General features: G+C 39.2%; 1 protein-coding gene across 1 annotated transcript; it reads left to right on the top strand.

The window, feature by feature from the left end:
- LOC118438551 (zinc finger MYM-type protein 1-like) lies at window positions 1–1,391 on the top strand. Its single transcript, XM_035859008.1, has 2 exons — window positions 1–53; window positions 701–1,391. Exons 1-2 carry the CDS (start codon window positions 1–3, stop codon window positions 1,389–1,391), a joined length of 744 nt encoding a protein of 247 aa, XP_035714901.1.
- The last annotated feature ends 1,620 nt before the right edge of the window (window positions 1,392–3,011 follow it).

Raw genomic sequence — 3,011 nt, 5'->3', positions numbered from 1 at the left:
ATGCACATCACAACCACGGCGCTATGCCAACTGACCCCGGTGTCCGTGTCATGGTAAGGTTTACGTTCTGTAAAAATTAATAGCAGATTTTTAAATTTCACACTGAAATGTGTTTAATTCATGCTAAATAGTATAATTGAATATGACTGTTATGTGCAATTTTTTTTCTGAAATCCGTTTCTTTCTTGCTTTGAAATTTGCTCGGTTATCCGCAGAACGACTTAAATTTTCATCCTTCTCCGTCCATCCTTTTATACTTGAATGGTACACAGACTAATTTTATTATTTAAGCTAGCTATATAATTAGTGTAAACAATGGAAATGCGACAAAACTTGTTATTTACTTAGGAATACACGGTCGGCAAAACAAAAGAAGTTTGCAAATTTCCTGTGAAGGTAATTTATTGCTAAATTAAGTATTTGTCAATTGAAAATACTTAAATATTTTTATGTTGGAACTAATCCAATCTGGTTATTTGTTGGGTGTACATAGATATGTTTTAGGCTACAAGGTTCTGTTAATTGGTCGTTAGTGCTTGATAAAGATATTGCAATGTTCCTCATTTGCGTTCCCTGTGGAAGTAGGTGGAAATAGGTAATTCCAATTGTGCTGGCTGCAACAATTCTCTTGGCTCTCTTACTCTGGACAACTTGACGGCGTATTTTGTCGATACTGTTTTCTGTTCGCAAACAAGTCAAGCTCAGGTGCAACTGGTGGTCAAGTTCTTGGGAAACTTGTAGCTGATCCGTACCGAAAATGGAAAAACGCATTGAAAAACTTTAGGAAGCATGAAAAACTTGATTATCACGTTGCAAGTTTGTCAGCTGCCGCAAATTTCTTAGAAATTCAAAAGGGGAAGACATTTCCAATTACAGCAAGTCTCAACAACGCTGCTGAACAAGAATTACAGCGAGGAAAATTGATTTTGGAGCCAATAATTAAGACTCTTCTACTTTGCGGCAGACAAGGTTTGGCCCTGAGAAGGCACAAGGACAGCGGAAATCTATCGCTCGAACAACCCGAAGAAAATGATGGAAATTTTCATGCCCTTTTGCGCATGCGCATTGAAAGCGGAGATGAAAATCTGAGAAATCACATTGAGACATCACCACAAAATGTGGCCTATTTGAGCCCAGATATTCAGAACGAAATTTTTAATTTATTAAGCCTCCAGATTCAAGGCAGAATAGTAAACGAAATTAATTCTGCAAAATGTTCCAGCGTAATCGCAGATGAGACTACGGACGTGGCCGGAATCCAGCAGATGTCGTTATGTGCTAGATATGTGACCTGTTACGAGAATCGCCATATCATCAAAAAATACTTCCTCGGTTTTTCACCAGTAGAATCAGGTACTGGGGAGGCAATCGCCGTCAAGATTAAAAGCTAGTTACAAAGGCTAGGGATCCATACGATGAATTTGCATGGGCAAGGGTACGACGGATGTAGTGCAATGAAAGGAAGCGTCAAAGAAGTGCAAGCTAAGACGAAAGAATTAATTAGCCCCAAGGCGTTATACGTACATTGTAATAGCCACAGTTTAAATCTTGCCCTTACCGATGCCTGCAAGATTTCGGACATACGAAACACGTTCCAATCACTCAAAGAGGTAATAAAATTCGTTCGTGCTTCCCCGAAACGAATCTCAGCTCTAAAAACCTACAGTGCAGACTTCATATAGCCCGAGTCAGGGTTTGTACAGTACTTCATCGGCAAATATGGTTATCTTGCATTAAATTTGTCTTATAGAATGCATATTTCTAGTTTACACATACCATTGACAACAACCATACCAAGTTTTAACTGAATTATTAAATGATAATAACCGGTATGGATTATCCTATTAAAGATCTTGGATTTTGAAAAGTTTACAAATTTCAGTTAACATTCTTTGATTAGAAGCCATTATTCACCTTCATGCAAAATTTTATCTCGATCGGATTATTTTCAAAAATCGGTATGGGTCACCACATATGGTCCCTCCAAATTTTTTTTTCTAATTTCACTTCATATTCTATCATTAGAACCCATTAACAACTTCTGTACCAAATTTCAGCTTAAATGGACAATTTTGATAAATCGGTATGGGTCACCCTACAGGATCCCCCAGAAATAATATTTTTCCAAATTCACTTCATATTCATCCATTGAGAGTCATTAACTACCTCCATGCCAAATTTCATCTCGATTGGATGACTTCTCAAAATCGGTATGGGTCACCCTACAGGGTCCCTCTAGATGAAAAATTTCCCAATTTAACTTCGTATTCTTTCATTAGAAACCATTACCAACCTCTGTACCAAATTTCAGCTGTCTGTGACAATTTTGAGATTTTGGTGTATAAGACCCCCACCACCCATTTGACCCCCACCGGCCAACCAGTGGACCGATTTGGCTCATCTTCGAACTCGATTCCTAACTTCGGCCAATATGCATATGGTGAAAATTTCAAGTCGATAGGATAAGTTTAAAGAGAGTTATCGCTCGGACAGACGGACGGACAGACGGACATGACGGTTCCATAAGCCCTGACTCGGGCTAAAAAAATATTACTGAAGAAAACCCGACAAACAGCAAGAGTAAAAAACTGCTCTCGTTTTGTGAAACCCGATTTGTTGAGAGGCATTCGTCAGTTCTAAGATTTGTTGAACTTTACGACGCAATAGTGGACCTTCTGGAAATATTAGAAAGCGACGGAGATAACAATACTTCAAAAAAATCACATCAGCTGTAAATTTGCATCACAAGTCTGCGATTTGCTGTATCGATGTACGTAATCGAAAACGTCCTCCCCATAACTATTTCCCTGTCCCGACAGCTTCAGATTCCTGATCTGGATTTATTGTCCTGCCTTGAAATGGCGGAAGATATCTTGCTACTCTTAGGAGGGGAGGCCCTCTATATGCAATTAAGGACCATGGATGCCCTTTGGATATTTGATAGCTCTAGGTGAATGGTGGATAACCCTAGAGTGGTTAGATGCCATGGCCCCATTTGCGCCCGCCACACC

Source organism: Folsomia candida, unplaced genomic scaffold (genome assembly GCF_002217175.1).
Source record: "Folsomia candida strain VU population unplaced genomic scaffold, ASM221717v1 Fcan01_Sc023, whole genome shotgun sequence".
NCBI lineage: Eukaryota > Metazoa > Arthropoda > Collembola > Entomobryomorpha > Isotomidae > Folsomia > Folsomia candida.
This window is presented reverse-complemented; position numbering and strand designations above follow the sequence as displayed.